The sequence below is a fragment of the Vigna unguiculata genome, chromosome 10 (genome assembly GCF_037176805.1).
Source record: "Vigna unguiculata cultivar grain cowpea cultivar isolate G323 ecotype 2 chromosome 10, ASM3717680v1, whole genome shotgun sequence".
In the NCBI taxonomy this organism is placed as follows: Eukaryota; Viridiplantae; Streptophyta; class Magnoliopsida; order Fabales; family Fabaceae; genus Vigna; species Vigna unguiculata.
Window position 1 is genome coordinate 4,305,799 of NC_140801.1, and position 17,310 is coordinate 4,323,108.

Sequence of the window (17,310 nt, forward strand, 5' to 3'; positions counted from 1 at the left end):
GTGAGTAAAGGTGGTGTATGAGAGGAGGTATTTTCGTGTGGTTGAGGTTTTTCCAGAACATGCAATTGTGTTATATATTGATGCATGAAAGTCTTCTCCTGAACCAAATTATTTTATCGTTTAACCTCTTGATGTTTGTTGTATGCGATTTAGAGAGAGTATGTCTATGCTTGTGGTTTCTGTTATATTGAGTACTCTATGTGACTCCATCACTACTATGATTATTATGATTCTTCTTTTTTATTACTTGCCAAGATGTTTAGAGTTTTTCTCTTAAATGCGACACAATTGTTATTATTACTATATTTATTATTATTATTACTATTATTATAATTATTATAATTATTACTATTATTATTATTATTATAATTATTATTTTTATTACTATTATTATTATTATTATTTATATATTATTATTACTAGTTATTATTATTATTATTATTATTATTATTATTATTATTATTTATTATTATTACTATTATTATTATTATTATTATTTTATTTACTACTATTATTAATATTTTTTTATTATTTTATTTTATTAGTATTATTATTATTTTTTATTATTATTACTATTATTATTCCTATTATTATTTTTATTTTATTTTACTATTGTTTTATTCTTATTGTTATTATTATCATTTTTTTATTTTTTTTATGATTTTTTTATCATTATTATTGTTTTATTATTATTGCTTTGTTTTGTTATTATTATTATTATTATTATTATTATTATTATTATTATTATTATTATTATTATTATTATTATTATTACTTTGCTATTATTGCTTTAACTTATTAGTATTATTGTTTTATTATTATTGTTTCATTTTATTTTATTTTATTTTATTTTATTTTATTATTGTTTCCATTATTATTATTATTATTTTTATTGCTATGTTTTATTTTTTTTTATATTATTATTGTTGTTGTTGTTTGTTTTATTATTGTTTTATTGCCCGTGCGATATTTTGGGGCAAGGGTTATGTATTCTTCCTGCTTTTGTATATTGTTTGGTTGTTCAGGATTGTGTTGGACTATGATCCAATCATGTGATTATGATTGGATAAACATATTTCATGTTATGGATTGTATGTATAGTGCTTGAGGTTCTTTGGAACTTGCTTCAAAGTGCCAAAAACTAGTAGCAGTTATGCTACTGGTGTGGCGCCTAGCGGCTTGGCGGCGTATGGCGGCGTGAGGTGTTTGCCAGGCGGTCTAGATCCAAGTTCTGCCTAGCAACGCGAGAGGTGAGCCAGGCGATTTTAGGTGCAGAGTTGGATCACGAGGAGGATTCCTGCACCGCTTTGGATGAAGGTCATAAGGCGATGCTTTGTTGGGGGCCCAATTACGAGTGTAACTTGTATTAGGGTAACACGTGGCCACTCAAGGTTGTAACTTGGTGGTTTTGGAAGTCCAATGGAGTGTGCAAGATCGTGGCTCAGACGGCGAGGTTTCAGAAGATTGCCCTCTTAAGTGTAACTGATTGAGTTTGGTAGTCTGGGGTCAACAACAGACTGTGATTCCTTTTGGGGAACTCCACTTGGTGTCGCGGATTGTGGTCGTGACAATTTATTCCTGCGTGTGGACTATTAGGTGGTGGCTTGAGTCGGAGGGGAGAGTAGACACTCATGCAGCAAAGATCGATCAGTGTACTCATCAAAGGGTGTAGAATCAAGATACGTCCAACATAAGGTTTGGAAGTTGAGGATTGAGGATTGGGGTGCTAACCTTGGTCATAGTTTGAATTGCTTTATTGCTTATGTGGTATTTATCTTGTATTTGAGCTCACCCTATCTGTGTGTGTTTGGCGATGATCATGTAACTTGTTACATGGGAGCAGCTGTGGATGCAAGTAAGCAGGTGGATACTTAGATTCGGAGTGGGGCCAACTCTGGGAGTTTTTAATAGTTTTCTTCATGAACTATTTTGTAATTAATATTATGAACAATTAATCTTTGTAACAATTAATCTTTATAATTGGCGCGCGCGTTGAAATAAAATTTTAAATTTTCCTGCGTTTTGGAAAAAGAAATTATCATAAATGCGTATTTATACTTATATCCCTATTTTAATTATTTAAATTAGTAATATTCTGTCGGGATGTTACAATGTCGGTGACAAAACTGCATTCTTTCCAACAACATATTTTGCTTCATATAATTTGGCTAAGGAAACTACACGCAACATAGAAGTAGGTTCCTAGGCTATGACATCCCTCTATATGTCAAATCTGAGACCACCGATGAAACAATCTAACAAAGCATCAAGAGTGATTCCATATACACGATTTGCCAGCGCAGTGAACTCTTGATGGTACTCTTGCACATACCCAGGTTGATTGAGCTTTAAAAGAGTAGATTGGGGAACTTCGTATGGTGAATTGCCAAATTCTAGTTTGATCGCATGAGTAAATCCCACCCATGACTGAAAGGTTCTTATCCATCATTTGGAACCAGGGTATATCAGCATCCATGTGAACAACAATGGTTAAACGTTGAGCATCCGGAATATCATAGTAAGTGAAAAATTATTCAGCCTTAAAAATCCATTCAAGTGCATTAGATCCATTAAATCGAGGGAAATCCAGCTTGACATTTATAACCTAAAATGGAAGAGCATAGGCATTTAAATTTTTCTGGTCAGGAGATTGCGAGGATGCAACATCTGATTTCAAAGCGGCAAGACCAATCTCCATGTTCTCAAAAAGCGTAACATAATCAGCATGGCGCAATTCCATCATTTTCATCATTTGTTTGACATCAGTTGATAAATTTTTAAGCTTTGCGGTAATGTCCTTCAAACGAGGGTTTTCCGCCATGGACAAAATCAGTGAAAGCACCAATTGTAAAGATAGAAATAATGGAAATAAAGTAACACAGTAAGGTGAATCAAGGAAATAACTCTATAATATTATTTACTACTGTAAAGGAAGATACCAAGGAGAAGGTTTCTAATAAAAGCAACATAGAGAGTAATAGGAAGAGACAATATTGAATAGAGACCAAATTCACACCCTCCCTCCCTATGCTAATGACCTATATATTTAGTTATTGCCCCCACACCTTTTACCCAAACCACGCGATTTGTTACACTTCCTCATTTGTCAGCTGCTTTGGTTGCATATTCCCACTAGTCGTTTCCAATTCTATCCTTGCCTCCTTTTCTGATATAACATTCGGGTGAGGGAATTCTGTTTCTTTCATTGTGCCTAAGGTTTGAGACATGAAGGGAATGACTTTGTGTTTTGTTTATTTATCAACTGAATTTAACATCAGGAGACAACGTGAAGATATATGGTGAATCAAATGAGTTGAAAATGGGGCGTTACCTCAAGCCAAAGGAAAATGCCTTGAATAAATTCACTACAAATAAAAATGGGCAAGGTATGACTTCTTCTAAGTTATTGTTCTTGTTTAAGAACAGAACAGGATCCCTTGAGTTATGGAATTAAATCCCAGTTTTTTTGTTTATTATTTGTTTATTTTCATCGTTTTTCTGTTACTGTTGTGTAGAAGTGTACAGTTAATAAATTCAATGTTTATTTTATCCTGTTTCTCCCTCCTCACATTATACCTTGTTGGTCGTCCTTGAGTTGTTTATTGTGTTTCCTTTCTAGTTGTTATTTGAGAATTTTTTTTCCATTTTTAACATTATTAATTCACTATAAAAAGAAAAACACAGTTGATTTATTGTCTTCTTAAAATGTGTTAAGATTTGTTACCTATTGGCTTATGTGTTTGGTTCAACATAATATGTTATACAATTAGGATAGCAGCGTAGCCTGGTCCCTTTACTGAATTGAATGAACAGAATTAAATATCATCTTAACTACATTATTTACGTTCATCCTCTTTGTCTTGGTAATAATAAAATTAATATTGTAAAATCCATTTAGAGGAACAACTTCTTCTAGTTATTATTAAACAAGATTATCTACTAATTCCACGTATAAGTTAGAGTTTGTAATTTAAAGAATGTTCCTTATTTAGTCAGTTTTAGAAGATATAAAGTGTTGTCATGATTTTAATTACAAGAAATACAATGTTTTAAGTTAGAATGTCATAATGCAGTATTTCTTTTCGAGGACTTCTTAATAAATTATTATTATATGCTGCTAAAAGGTAAAAGAATTGACAAAAGCAACAACCAGAAAGCAAATACAATAAATAGATCAAATAAAACCAAGGAAACACGATGCAAGGAGCGAGAAACAGGATAATAAACATGAATTTCTTAACTGTAACTATACAAATGAATTCCACTCAAGGACATAAGGATTAATTCCATAACTCAAGGGATCGTGCAGTTCTGAAAGAGGATAAATGACTTACAATTTTTTTATAAATCTAATTAGGGAATTTTTCTTTGACGGAGACTCCTTTTCTAAGTCATTTGATTCACCAAATATAAGATAGACAATTGTTCTCCTCACTACCAATCCATCACCAAAAATCACGAAAATCTCAACCTTGTCTCCTGATCCTAAATTTGATATTATACCCTCCCAATCTTTATATTTAAAGAAACTTACCGTGCCATGGTTGTGTATATGCAATGTGCAGTTTGTATAATTAACAATTAAGACACTTCTAAGACCTTCGGTTGCCACAATTTCAGGGTTTGATAAATAAACTATACACAAAGCCATTCCCTTTATGTCACGATCCCGAGGCACAGTGAAAGAAACAGAATATCCCTCACCCATATGGGCCAAACAATTAGGATCATTGTCACCAGGAAGAGAAACATCACAAGATTCACTTCCTGCAATTACCTGTATCATGAGATAAATAAGGCCATGTTTAGTTAAACAAAAACAAATACATGATTAAAACAAATCTGGTTAATAGTTTTGTTCGGTATATATCACCATTTCTATATGGATTTAGAATGCGGTTCTGTTTTTGAGTCTCTTAGTTATATTTCTACAATCATTAGGAATAAAACAATCACAAAGCTAGTAAAGAAAGAAAGTGGAAATCAATTTGCTAGTACTTGGCTTAAGCATAATCACTTGGTTAGTTGGTTTTTAAAATCTGATACTTTTAGAAGAAGTTGTGTTCTTGTAGAAGTGCAGAGTGCTAAAAGTTTAGAACTGTAGTTTCTATTCATTAGGATTATTGTGTTCTCTTAATTAATAGCTACAATGGTGGTGAAAGTAATGAACAGAGGGAAAGTTAGAGAAGAACCTTGGAAATTCTATCACTGAAAGCATCGAAGAATTCTTTCCATCTTCCAACACCGATCGAAAAAGACCTGAAGTACTGCTTTGAAGTGTGTGATTCTGTAATATTTACACCATATTCGACCAAAATATCTTGTACTTGCTGAGATAGTTGAAACTCCGTCTCACATTGCAACAAAACACTTCGAAGATTGACAAGGATTAATGGCGCAATATCATCCCAACTATTAACTTCCACATCCATGCAAAAGGAATGATAATAAGATAGGGGGTTCATTGATGGCAACATCCATGACCGAATGATAAAAGGAAAAAGATTATGTGATAATCCCTCAAATCCTCGTAGAGATAAATATCCAATACTTTTTGAGCTTACAATTGAAAAAGGAACTTGTTTCACAACTGTATTTTCAGTAATTAGTGTTATCAAGGATTCCATTTGCACTATATCTTTTTCCAATAGGTGAATCCTCGAACAACCAGAAAGAATGAGTGTTTTTAAAGATTTCAACATATATATCTCTCTGGGAAGATTCTTTATCCTTGTACAGTCCTTCAAATTTATAAGTGTAAGATTGCCGAGAGCTCCAATAGATTTGTGCACTTCGCACAATCTTGGGCAATCTTTGAGAATGAGGTGTTCAAGACTTGGTAGTCTCGAAAAGTCAGGGGTTTTTCTCAAGTACTTGGAGCGACTAAGATTAAGAACTTTTAGTCATGCCAAAACCTTCAAGAAGATAGTTTTTTTTTAAAATGTTAGAAAAGAAAGTGATGGAATAAAATAGTTGTAAGTGGAAACAAATACTATATTTATTTTGGGCAGAGGTTCAAAATAAAATGTCAAGTTATAAGAACCTGGGGTTCTTTCCAGACGAGTCGAGGAAGACGGTGTTTTAAATCAATGGCTATTGCATCATGTTGAAATCCAATAGGATGGTATTCTGAAGAAAACTTTTCCAACCTAATCAACCCCAGTTCCTTAGAGCGGTACTCACAATGTCCACCGAGTTTCATCCTTCTTATTGCGTCTCTTACCTCTAAATAATCACGTTCGAAGAAATCTTTTAAGTTGGAAACCATTTCGGAGGGAATCTCTGAATGAATTTTTTTTCCTGTGATGAAAATAGCTAAAAAACAAATATATTGCACATGAGAAAGCAAACACTTTAAAAAAGAAGTTTGAAAACAATAGATAAAGAATGTTCTTACAATATGCTCTAACAGTACATAATCTGCATCCATATCAAACCATAGTCGACTGGTCTTCTTAGCTTCCTTTCCTGAAGTAATTTCGCCAATAATTTCTCTTGCCATTTCTCTTAGCAAAGGATGCAATCCAAACTTGTTGTTCTTTTTAACTATTATGAGGCTACGTTCTATGAGAATTCCTATTCCACTATCAGCGTCTACCCCACAACCATTAAGGATCTTTGTAACATAGGCTCTATCTTTACCAACAAAGAAACAATATATATCAAGGAATAAATTTCTTTCAATTTGATTAGGTAAACCTTCGAAACATATTTTCAATACTGGTAGAACGTCATGCTGGGGAGTTTTCCCTAATTTGAACAGTACTCTATGCCATTCTTCTTTCGTCCTTTCATATAAATAAGTTCCAATGACTTCAAGAGCCAGAGGTAGTCCTCCACAGTAAGTTACTATTGCTTTTGCAAGGTCATGGTATTCTTCTTTTGGTTTTGCTTCTCTAAATGCGTGCCAACTAAGAAGCTCAAGAGACTCTTTTGCGTTCAATAGATTTATCCGAAAAACAGCATCAACATCATGTGTCTTCAAAAGTTGTTCATGCTTAGTTGTAATAGAGAATGGTCATTCACATTGTCAAGTACAATGAGCACCCTTTTCCGAAAATGCCTTTCTCGAATATTTCTTCCCTTCTCAATGTTACGTACCTCTACCTTTGGTTTTAGGACATCTGAAAGAAGTTTTTCTTTAAAATGAAGCCATTTTTTTTTATTATCTTGTGCAATATCTTCAACGAAAATTTTGTCCATGAATGAATCATGAATTTTATTGTAGATGGCTTTGGCTACAGTGGTTTTACCAAATGAAGATTCATAACAAACTCTGGCACTTATGCTTTAAATTGGTGTTCATTTCATATTGATTCTCCCTAAATCTAAGTTTCAATCACAGGCTTCCAAGTTTTGAATTAAAGAAATCATTTGATCCTATTTTGTGTGTTTTTCAGGAGAGATTAAAGAGAACTCAAGAAGAGTGAAGGAGAAGTAAGAAATAGAGAAGAAAAGGAGGAAAATATGCTACAGGTCGCTCAGAACTAAGGTGTTTCGCTCAAGCTAGGACAGACTCGCCCAAAAGTTAAAGTCTTCTCGCCTAAGCGAGACACTTGCCGCCTTTCTCGCTCAAGCGAGCTTGATCTCGCTTAAGCGAGATTTCGTGAAGAAGCCACGCCCAGTTTTTCAATTCTCGCCTAAGCAAGGACATGGTCACTCAAGCGAGACATTCCTTCAACGTGAAGAACTCTCACTAGTGCAGTGAGGGCTTTTGGTCCCGGTTACTTTCGTGATTCTGCCTCGGTTTTAGAACCGAGGCATATTGGGGCGAGGCTAAAAGGCACCTCCTTTTGGCCTCGGTTATCACCCGAGGCCATAGCGTCTGTTTTCTGCCTCGGGTCTGAAAGAACCGAAGCCATAGCGTCTGTTTCGTCTTCGCAGTGATGGCTATGGCTTCTGCTGCTGTTCTGGCTCATTCTCGCTCACCGTTGCAGTGGTGATGATGACGCGCTGTTGTAGTGGTTTCTGCTGTTTCGCATGGATCTGTGTGGTGCGAAATTGCACGTCTGGTGAAGATGACTCGCGCTCCCATGGTGGTGTTGTGTGAGGATGCGCTGGTTTCATTGCAGGTGCTGATGGCAGGTCACGGTGGTGCGAGGTGTTGCCATGGTTGTCACTGGTTCTGTTGTAGAGAACACAATGCATTGTGAGGTCCGTGAATGGTGCAGCTGCGGTGGTGGTGGTGGCAGCGAAGTTCGCGCAGAGTTTTCGAACTGACCCGCATCGGGAGGTGATTTGCAATCGGTGAACCTGGACAGCGCGACGGAGGCGACGACGCACGACTATTGATGGCAGATGCTGGTCGGCGACGGAGGCGGAGCGTGATGGTGGTGGTAGAGCGAAGAAATTCGCGCAGAGAGAAGAGAGTTTGGGAGACGATGAATAGTAGTTAGGGTTCGCGAATTGGGAATTTTAACAGACTTTATGGCCTCGGTTCAATTAATAACCGAGGCCAAAAGCCCCCTTTACTGCCTCGGTCCTTAAAGAACCGAGGCCAAAAGCCTGATGCTGACTTTATGGCCTCGGTTCAATTAATAACCGAGGCCAAAAGCGCCCTTTACTGCCTCGGTCTTTAAAGAACCGAGGCCAAAAGCCTGATGCTGGTGGGATTTTTGAAAATTTGAAAACTGGGCTGCCTTATATGCTTCGGTTCATTTTATAACCGAGGCCTAAAGCCCCCTTTATTGCCTCGGTCCTTAAAGACCCGAGGCCAAAAGCCTGACGAAATTGCAAAAATGCCACCGCCTCCTTATAGGCTTCGGTTCAGCGGTAACCGAGGCCTATAAGGCGAAGTAAAATGTCAAATCTGCACTAGTGTCTATCTCGCCTAAGCGAGAATGAGTGGCCCAAGCGAGACCCTTCATTCATGTTGAAGTACTCTATCTCGCCCAAGCGAGACTCAGTAGCCCAAGCGAGAGTTCGGGCTGTATATATATTTTGGAGGTTCAGAACTGCAGGGAGCTTGGAATTTTGGGAGAAGAACAGGTCCGTGCTGCAGAGCTGCTACCAGGAGCATCACAGTTTCTCATTTTCTTCTTCTTCTTCTTAGCTCATAGGATTTTGTTGGCTACCATGAGTGGCTAATCTTCTCCTTTGGGATTGAATGTAATCTACTCGAACTTGGATGTAATCTGGTGATATTTATATATAGCATTTTTGTTTTACTCAGTATTGGTATTATTGTTTTGCTCTTAATGCTTACTTCTATCTGATCAATAGATGTTTTGATTTTGATTTTTAGATCTGACTGGAAAGTATTTCTGAAAATCTGATTTGAACAATGATACTTGATATACTGTGATGCTAGGAATAGATCTCAATATATCAATTGCTTTTAACAGTCGACCGTAATGCTGGATAGTTTGTTGAATATGTGAGGAATCAATATTCAGGAAACTAATCTTATGAATTTTATACGCGAGGGATCGGTATAAATGATTTTTGAGTGTGCATCAATATTGGTATTTTCAGATGTTATATATTATATTCATCCAGATTACAGACAAGGGAGATAGATGAAATTCAATCCCAGTTTCTTTTACTGTATTTTTCTAAACTTTTCTGCTTTTACTATATTAATTTCATGCAATAGTTAATGTAAAATAAAATTAAAATCTTTGTATATATATGCTGATCGAGATAATTAGTTATTTTAACTGAATCCGTTCCTCGTGGGTTCGACACTCCTACTTTAAATCATTATACTACAGTTGACTTTTGGTACGCTTGCCAAGAGGACAACAGTTTGGAATCTGGAAACTCTTTTCCCAACAATTTTATCTTGTTGGCTATACCCAATAATTTGTTTAAGTATTCTTTAATTGTCTCTGACTCTTTCATTCTTTGCATCTCGAACTCCCTTATCTAGTTCAAAACTTTCATACCTCGAATCTTCTTCTTCCCTTCATATTCTGCTTTCAAGTATTCCCAAATTTCTTTGGGATTTAGAGTCATGATCTTGGTCATAATCATTTATGAAACACTTGGGAACAAGCATGACTTTGCCTTTGACTTTATCGTCTTTTTGTCTTTGTGCGCTTTGATTTGAGCCATAATGGGATTTTCAAACAAGGGAACATCATCTTCCTCTACGACTTCCCATAGGTCTAGCTCCTTTAGATATGTTTGCATCCTTACCATCCATAGATCATAGCTTTCACCATCAAAGAGTGGAATAGCGACGTGATGTGTGACATATTTCCTTCCATTCTATCACCAGTAATATGAGATTTTTTGGGCTTTTGGAAATATGAAAGATATATGTGATATGCTATACGGAGGAAAATATTTTGCTTTTTATTGATATTCCCTATATATAGAGCAAAATGTAACAAAATATAAAATATAAAATATTTACAATATCTCACTCTTAATTTAAAATAATAACTAATTTTTAAAACTAAAACATATTTCTAAAATTGAAATATTTCATAAAAACTAATTTATATATAAAAATATTAAGTAATATTCTCAACAATAAACAATATTAAATACTAAAGATATTATCATTACCATCAATCAACAAATATGGGGAGAAAAAAATTGAAGATGACGATGTTTACTTTTGTTTTAATCCTGTGTTTTGACAATTATAATGTTAAAAGTTTACTTTTATTATGTATATAACTTTGAGTATTTTTAATATATTAAAATTTCACATATTTCTTTTAAATGTTTTGCAAGATTTATTATATTTTTTTATTCACCGTTATATTTATTATATGCATTTTATAAGATATAAGAACATGGAACAATTTGGTATATTTAGATGATGAAATTTTCTACGACTTTGTTATGGATTTGCTAGAGATAAGTTCTCACAATTTGGTAGGGATTAGAAGGGATAAAATTAGTTACAGATCAACTAAGGAATAACTAAGGATAGAATTAGTTATATATCAATTAGAGAATTATCTAGAAAAAAATGTTAGGAATCAACTAAGGATTAACTAGAGATAAAATTTGCTACGAATCAATTAGAGATTAATTAGGGATAAGAACTAGTTAAGGATCAATTAAGGATAAAATTAGCTAGGGATTAGTTAGGGAAAAAATTTGAAAGCAATCGGTTTCGAATTAGATAGGGATAAAATTTATGGATGAGAATTAAAGATTAAATTAGCTAGGGATCAGCTAGGAAAAAAGTATTCTATGGATCAACTAGAGATAGTTTGGGATAAAATTTATTTTGGATCGGTCAGGGATTAGTTAGGGAAAATTTTGCTACTGATTTCCTACGGAAATTATGAGCAATAGTAAGGGAATAGTTCCCTCACCATTTAGCTACCTAATTTAGTTATGGAAGAATCTCTTGCTTGTGAAATCATTTTGCGAGAGATTTGCGAAGGATTATTTCATTACATATACGTTATTTTCTTGTAGTGAGATTGATATATGAATTTGAATTCATATTTAAAACTTTTGCTAGTTATAAAACGATTTTTGCAACCTAATGTTCGATGTAATCACAAAAGAATGGAAGATTTGAACATATGAACATCAAATAGCAAACACACAATAGAGGAACAGAGAATAGGAAATCTTTGTGGTTGATGACTCTTTGCTACAAACCACGAACAAAACTCTCGAGTGGCCGCTCGATTTAACGATGCGTTGAAAAACTCAACTCAAACTGCTCCTCGAATTGAATACAATAACCAAGACTATGAACTGGAAACACTTCACGGAAGTGAAAACACAACAGGAACGAAACTTGAACCACGTTATCAAAGTGACGTTCATACACCAAGATAGGAGAAGAAATGCCTCACACGCCACTCATGCTTGGATGAGATAAGTGTAGAAAGTGGTGTTTGGCTGCAAACTCAATGAAGAACCCTAGAAGAAAGCAGCACGGTATCTCCTATAGATATTTTTATCAAGATTATTCCGTTTCTATTAATCAATTGCAAAGATGAACACTAATGATCAAAAGAAAATTGACAGGAAGAACCTCTGATATGTATTGAAGAATTCTTGGTAACTTCCAATTCCAATCAAATGAGGCCTCAAGGAATGCTTTGCTGGAAACTACAGAAGACATTTTCATACAGAAATCAGTGAAGAAACTATAGGCATATGTAATATATATATATACCTCAGTTTCCTTCCAGACTAGTTTAAGATGACCGTGTTTTAAATTTATCGCAAATACACTTCCTTGACAAAAGTTTACAGGTATTTATTTTAAAGTCAATGCCTCAATGGCTTGTGTCCCCTGCGAAGGAAAAAGCAGAAAAATAATAAAAATAAACCACTTTTGTTTGTTCACACGGAAATGATACTTAAAGTTAACGTTCTTAAGTTTTAAACTTTTTCTAACAAAATTGCAAAATTAGGTATAATAAAAACCCAAAAACTGAAAACTATAATTAAACTTATAAAGGTAAACCGAAAAAAAAAAACTTATTTAAATTATACATAAAACAAATAGAATCAGTGTAAAACGAGAAGTGAATTTAAAATTTGTTTCATTTAGACTTATATAAAGGGATTAGTCTACGATGCTCCTTATGTTGAAACGAAAACAGAGATTACTTGGCAGATACCAAAGAAAAACCCATAAAATATCAAGCAACAGATGTCTTTATTAATTAATTAACGTCTTTCTTAAATAAACATTATTTGCTGAAAGGGAAAATAATTAACAAAAAGTAACCACCAGAAAACAAAAACAATAAACACATCAAGCAAAACCAAAGAAGCACCACTCAGGAGTGAGAAACAGGGTAAAATAAACATGAAATTTTTAACTATAATCTATATGTAAAGAAAAAGGAAGAAAAAGATGAAAAAAATAGCAAAAAGGGATAGTAGGATTAATTCCACAACTAAAATGATCCTGGTGTTGACAAAGAAGAAAAATGACTTACCCCAAGTCACATTATAATTTTCTTTATGGATCTAATGAGGGAATTTTTCTTTGGCTCACCATACATCAAATAAACAGCTGTCTCCTTAACCACCAATCCATAAGCAGAAGACACAAAAATCTCCACTCTGTCTCCAGATCCTAAATTTGATACTATGTGATCCCAATCTTCGTCATTAAAGGAAATTACTGTGCCATGGTTGTGTATCTGTAATGTGCACCTCGTGTAATTTACAATTAAGACAGTAGTAAGTTCAGGTTCAATGATTTCGGGAGTTGATAAACAAACAACACATAAAATCAAGCCCTTCATCACACAATCCCGAGGCACAGTGAAAGACACAGAATGTCCCTCACCCCTATGGGCCGACCAATAAGGATAATTGTCACCTGGGAGACAAACATCACATGACCCACTACTTGCCAATACCTGTACCGTGAGATAAACAGTTTGGTTATTTATGTAATTTTTCTATTCAAATTATCTTTTAAACTTATTATTTTATCATTAAAAATTACAAAAATGAACAATTATAATCAAAAAAATCTAACACACAATTAAAACAGACTAATGTTAATTTAAACACATCATGTCCTTAAGGACTTTGAATGCATCTCTGTTTTCGTCTCTTTCGGTTTATATTTCTACTATATCATTGGGAATAAAGCAGTCATAAAGCAAGATAGTGGAATTCAATTTCCTAGTTCCTAGTACAAGCATAATCAATTAGTTACTTGATTATTAAAATTAGATACTTTTATATCAAGTCATGGGGTTATAGAAGCGAACGGTGCTAAAAGTTTAATTAGTATTGTAATTTCTACTAGATACTTCATTAGCATTATTGTATGTTCTCTAAAATAATGGCTAAAATGACAGTGAAAGTAATATACAAAGGGAAAGCTAGAGAAGAACCTCAGATATGCCATCGCTGACAGTATTGAAGAATTCTTCGTATCTGCCAACACCGATCAAACAAGACCTGAAGTGATGCTTTGAAATTCTTGATTTTGTAATATTTACACAATAATCCATCAGTATCGCTTTTAGTTGTACAGATAGTTGAAACTCGGGGTCACATTGCACCAAAACACTTCGAAGAATTGCAAGACTGCTAAAAAATGGTACAACATCATCCCAACTATTGTCCTCCGTATCACTGAAAGTATGAATATAGGATAGGGGATTCGTTGTTGGTGACATCCGAGACCGAATGATAGAAGGAAAAAGATTATTTGACCGTTCCTCTAATCCACATAAGGATATATATCCAATGCTTTTTGAACTTGCAATCGAAAAAGGAACTTGTTTCAAAACTGTATTTTCAGAAATTAGGGTTATCAAGGATTCCATTTGCACTATATCTTTCTCGAGTAGGACAATTTTGGAACAACCAGAAAGAACGAGAGCTTTTAAAGATTTCAACATATATATCTCTCTGGGGAGATTGGTTAGGCCTGTACAGTCCTTCAAATTTAGTAATGTAAGATTGTAGAGAAATCCAATAGACTGGTGTACTTGACGCAAACTTTGGCAATTTTTGAGAATGAGTTGTTCGAGAGCAGGTAGTCTTGAAAAGTCAGGGGTTTCTGTCAAGTAAATGGAATGACTAAGATTAAGGACTTTTAGCCGCGCCAAGACCTTCATGAAGATAGTTTTATACAAAGTATTAGAAAAGAAAATGATGGAATAAAATAATTATGAGTGGTAAGTTTTAAAAGAAAATAACACGTAATAAAAACCTGGGATTCTTTCCAGACCAGTCGAAGAAGACTGTGTTTTAAATCAATCCCTATTGCATCACGCAAATAAAAGTCGTTAGGTAGGTATTGTGAAGAAAACCCTTTCAAACTGACCCATCTTAGTTTCTCACAAAGGGACCAAGAAAATCCGGCAAGATTCACCAGTCTTCTCGAAAATCTTTGAATGACATTTGTCTGCTGTGATGAAAATAGCCAAGAAAAAAAAAATATTGCACGTGAGAAAGCAAACAGTTCCAAAAGAAGTTTCAAAACCATAGATTAAGAAAGTTCTTACACTATTCCGTGACAGTGCATGTTCCATATCCTCATCAAGCCACAACCCACTGATTTTCTCAGGTTCCTTTCTTAAAATTTCGTGACTAATTTCTCTTCCCATTTGTCGTAGCAAAGGATGCATTCCAACTTTGTTGTTCTTTCTAATTTTTACGAGGTTACGCTTTATGAGAACTCTTATTCCACTATCAGGGTCTACTCCACAGTCATTTAGGATCTTGGTAACATAAAATTTGCATTTACCAATAAAGAAACAACATACATCAAGGAATAAATCTTTTTCCATTTGATTAAGTAAATCTTCGTAGCTTATTTTCAATATCTGGTCAACTTCGTGCTGGGCACTGTTGTCTAATTGCAACAATAATCTATTCCATTCTTCCTTCGTCCTTTCATACAAACAACTTCCGATGACTTCAAGAAGTAGAGGTAGTCCTCCACAATAAGCAACTACTCTTCTTGCAAGGAAATGGTATTCCTTTTTTGGTTTTGCTTCTCTAAATGCGTGCCAACTAAAAAGCTCAAGGGACTTGTTTGGGTTCATTACATTCATCTGAAAAATATAATCAACTTGATATATCCTCAGTAGGCGTGCATCTGTTGTTGTAATGATTATTACAGTTCCTTCACCGAACCATGCACTACTTTCCCATAGGTCCAATGGCCCATACTCATTCACATCGTCAAGTACAATAAGCACCTTTTTCCCATAAAGTCTTTCCCCAATCATACGTCTTCCCATCTCAACTTTATGTATCTCCAGCTTTGTTTTTAGGAGATCTGAAAGAAGTCGTTCGTGTAAATTAGCATGCTTTCCTGTTCGACTAACTTCTGAAATATCTTCAATAAAACTTTTCTTTAAAAATGTACCATGAATTTGATTATAGATGGCTTTGGCAAGTGTGGTTTTACCGGATCCTTCCATTCCACATATCCCTACAGTACAAACCCCGGTGGATTTATTTTTTATAACTTGAATCACATCTTCCACGTGGGGTTGTAATCCAATTGGAAATTTAGTAGCAGACAAGACTGGTAAATTAAGAATGCTTTTAACAATTGTGTCCACTAGTTCAGCATCACTCCTTCAAGTTCAATAGCAATTATAGAAGAAGTCATGCATTACGAAAATTAAATCATAAGCTTAAAATGTGGATGATTGAGAGAGTAATAATTTACCTGTAATTGCTCTCATCCCATCCAAAAAAATCTGCAGTTTTGCTGAGTGCGTGGTTCCACCTGGACATGCCATGCTCCATTTGTTGTGCTGAAAATGATTTTTGTGCAGTTGCTTTGAGGGTTTTTCCAAAATCACCCTTTTGAAGACGAACATCAGATGGCTGAATTTCGTAATATACGGGCAGAACATGTCGGGAATAAGTTTTGTGCCACTCAATGATTTGTTGAAGCTGATGAAGACACCAAGCAGATTCAGAATAGGTTTTGGTGAAAACAACAATTGCTACCCGACAAAGATTGAGAATAGGCTGTTGGATGTCCATGTCGTTGACTGCATTCTGGTGGTGAAGGAAAGTGGTGAGTCCAGCAGCAGAGAGGACAGAATCGAGATGAGAAACAAATTTCCTGTGGATGTCTTCTCCATTGAAGTTAATCAGCAAATCATACATCTGTGGAAGTTTGGAAGTTGAAGAGGCGAATTCCATGGAAGAAACTGGTGACGTTATGAAGTGTTGGAAGAGAAAGCAATAATGCAACACAGTGAGAGATGATCTCTTTACACACACAAAACCATTCAAAGATTAATATTTCTTTATAGCCGTGGAAGCGCGTTAAGACCATTACAGAACCCTTTTCACTTTGGCCATTTAAGAAATAAGACCCACACCCACTTTGTCGAACCAAAAGAAACATTACACCAGTTAAGTATGAAAACTTTTCTAGTTATGTTCCGTTTATTAAAAATTACATATTAACTTTACTTTTTGTTTTAAAATCGATATCTGATTTCTCTTTTTATCCTAGCCATGTATCTATTTAAATTTTAAAGAATAACAAATACATATTCTTTTCACATTAACGCATATCTAATGAGGCCTTTCTAATAATGAAAAAAAATAGAAAGTATAAATGTATAATTTAGAGAAACGTCACTATACCTGAATTTGTTTTGTTTGTAAAATAAAAGAATTAGATATCACTTTATTAAAAGTTTAGTATCATTTATTAAAAATGCAGAAGAGATGACTTTCATTCATTTATTAAAAACGAAAAGTAAAGTTTCGATTTCTTCTTCTCTCACCTTCTGTCTCACACAATGCTCACACACAACATTCTTTTCTCTCAACACAACATCTTCTTCACTCCAACGCTTCTTCGCCCATGTTTCTTCTATATAAGGTTTATTTTTTCTCTTTCTTTCTTCTACAAGATGTATGTAT

General features: G+C 34.5%; 2 protein-coding genes across 6 annotated transcripts; both read right to left on the reverse strand.

Moving 5' to 3' along the window:
• Positions 1 to 4,206: 4,206 nt before the first annotated feature.
• Positions 4,207 to 7,015, reverse strand: LOC114165120 (disease resistance protein RUN1-like; the record flags this gene model as incomplete). The annotated part of the gene is made up of 2 exons (XM_085668151.1): positions 4,207 to 4,777; positions 5,193 to 7,015. A coding segment is annotated over one exon (987 nt), but the record flags the coding sequence as incomplete, so codon positions are not given.
• Positions 7,016 to 10,588: 3,573 nt separating this feature from the next.
• Positions 10,589 to 16,874, reverse strand: LOC114172942 (disease resistance protein Roq1-like). 5 transcript variants are annotated; one of them, XM_085668174.1, is made up of 7 exons: positions 16,091 to 16,874; positions 15,782 to 15,996; positions 14,913 to 15,691; positions 14,618 to 14,815; positions 13,791 to 14,516; positions 12,876 to 13,304; positions 11,965 to 12,033 (listed from the first exon to the last, which is right to left on the reverse strand). In XM_085668174.1, exons 1-6 carry the CDS (start codon positions 16,573 to 16,575, stop codon positions 12,882 to 12,884), a joined length of 2,826 nt encoding a protein of 941 aa, XP_085524300.1. In that variant the 5' UTR covers positions 16,576 to 16,874; the 3' UTR covers positions 11,965 to 12,033; positions 12,876 to 12,881. The 5 variants fall into 5 exon arrangements, with proteins under 5 accessions (XP_085524301.1, XP_085524300.1, XP_085524299.1 ...); XM_085668175.1 differs by lacking the exon at positions 12,876 to 13,304 and adding an exon at positions 10,589 to 11,866 and having other exon boundaries at positions 11,957 to 12,033; positions 14,913 to 15,996; XM_085668173.1 differs by having other exon boundaries at positions 14,618 to 14,812; positions 14,913 to 15,996.
• Positions 16,875 to 17,310: the final 436 nt, after the last annotated feature.